General features: G+C 69.1%; 1 protein-coding gene across 1 annotated transcript in view; it reads right to left on the reverse strand.

Moving 5' to 3' along the window:
- LOC101626273 (transducin beta-like protein 3) overlaps positions 1-1803 on the reverse strand; it is an 8821-nt gene that overhangs the window by 6564 nt on the left and 454 nt on the right. Inside the window, exons 2-10 of the mRNA XM_012731698.1 lie at positions 1541-1592; positions 1360-1455; positions 1229-1276; positions 1014-1155; positions 854-938; positions 604-774; positions 442-517; positions 286-379; positions 25-206 (exon numbers count right to left, since the gene is read on the reverse strand). Of these exons, the coding sequence (XP_012587152.1) occupies positions 25-206; positions 286-379; positions 442-517; positions 604-774; positions 854-938; positions 1014-1155; positions 1229-1276; positions 1360-1455; positions 1541-1592 (946 nt within the window). The remainder of the gene's footprint in view (positions 1-24; positions 207-285; positions 380-441; positions 518-603; positions 775-853; positions 939-1013; positions 1156-1228; positions 1277-1359; positions 1456-1540; positions 1593-1803) is intronic.

Here is a 1803-nt window from a genome sequence, read left to right on the forward strand (position 1 = left end):
GGGGGTGGGGGGGTGCGAGCTCACCTGCTTCTGCAGCCGCAGGGTGCGCGCCTCGTAGAGCAGCAGGTTGTGGTCCGCGGTGGCGCAGAGGAGGGTGCCGGCCGCGCGGGCCAAGGCACAGTGGGTGAGCTCCCGGCCAGGGCCCGGCGGCGGCGGCTGCACGTACACACAGCGCCCGGAGGCCGCCTCCCACACGCGCAGCGCCCCTGTGCAGGGACAGGGCTGCTGGCACCCTCGGGTCCACGCCCCCCGGCCCCCGCTGCCCGCCCCGGCCTGGCCTCACACCTTGGTCGCCCGCTGTCAAGAAGTGCAGGCCGGTGGACTGGACACCGAGCTCTGGAGCCGGCTCCTCGGGCAACAGCACCGCAGCCTCCACACCCTGAGGGCAGCAGGTCAGAGGAAGTGGGCTGCGCCCCTCCCGCCCGCCCGCCAGACACTCACCTCAAACACAGGCACTGTCTTCACGGCCTCCCGGTTCTGCAGGTCCCAGAGGATGCAGATCTTGTCCCGGCCTGAGCTGGGGGAAAACAGACGACACCTCAGTGGTGGTCACTGGCCACAGCCCGCCCCTTGCTGCCCAAGGCATGGCAGCTGGCCGCTGACCTGAGCATGGTGTGGCCATCCGCAGTAAAGGTGAGCGAGGTGACAGCACTGTAGTGGGCAGTCAGCACGGCCAGGCAGGAGCGCTCCTGCAGTGACCACACGCGGATGGCAGCATCCGAAGCGGCGGAGAAGAGCAGCAGGCGTGCGGTGTCCGGGTGGAAGGCCACCAGGCTATGGGCGCAGCGGAGGAGGTGGGGGTTGAGCTGAGCCCCCCCAGGCCCCGCCCACTGCCCCACCTGCCGCCACTCACTGCACAACTCCGGGGGAGCCCCGGAAGTAGTGTGTCCCGTGGTGCTGCACAACGTCCCAGACGCGCACGGCCCCGTCACAGCCGCCTGGCGGAGCACCCTCGTGAGCTCGAGGCTCACCAGAGTGCTCCCCGCCACCCCCCCACGCCCCCCGGGCCCTACCTGTGGCGATCAGTGTGGAGGTGGGGTCGAAAGCCATGGTGGCCACTGGGGCTGTGTGTATGGCTTTCCACAGGCGGGTGACGGCACCCTCACGCCAGGCCCACTGCGCCAGCAGCAGCGCGCGGCTGGCAGTCACCAGCACCTGGGGGGAGGGTGTCGCTAGGCAGGGCAGAGGCAGGACCAGCTGTTCCACTGAGTGGTCCCTGTCCACGTACCTGGTCATCGGGGCTCAGTTCAAAAGCGGTGATGTCCTCCTGGTCCTCCTGGAGGCAAGACAGGCAGGGTGCCGTGAGCCCTTGCGCCCGCCTGCCCATGCCCTGGCGCCCGCCCCGGCCCCCTGCCTCACCTGCTCCAGGCTCTGCAGCAGGGCCCCTGACTCCACACCCAGGATGTTGACTCTGGTGCCACAGACACAGAAGAGGTGCTGTCCGGCCTGGTCCAGCTGGCAAAAGGGAGGCCTCAGCCAAGGTAACGGCCCATAGGCTCCGCTGCCCACCCTTCCTGCCATGCCCCTCCAGGGCTGGTACCTGCACTTTCCCGCCTTTGTAGAAAGGTTCGATCTTGCGCTCGATGGCATAGCTGCGAGGACAGGATGCAATGACCGTCGAGTTCCTCCGCCCCATGCACCTCCTGTGTTCTCTCAGAGGAGTCGCTGGCTGGGTCGCAGGACCCAGGGTCCAGCGCGGGCAGGTGGTTCAGTGGGGCGCCCAGGTCCCACAGCCCAGGCTCCCAGACAGGAACGGCATGGGCCTGCGGGAGCCCCTGTGGCAGCCCAGAGCTGCGGCCTCCC

This window comes from Condylura cristata, unplaced genomic scaffold (assembly GCF_000260355.1).
Source record: "Condylura cristata isolate star-nosed mole 26May11 unplaced genomic scaffold, ConCri1.0 scaffold00032, whole genome shotgun sequence".
Taxonomy (NCBI): Eukaryota; Metazoa; Chordata; class Mammalia; order Eulipotyphla; family Talpidae; genus Condylura; species Condylura cristata.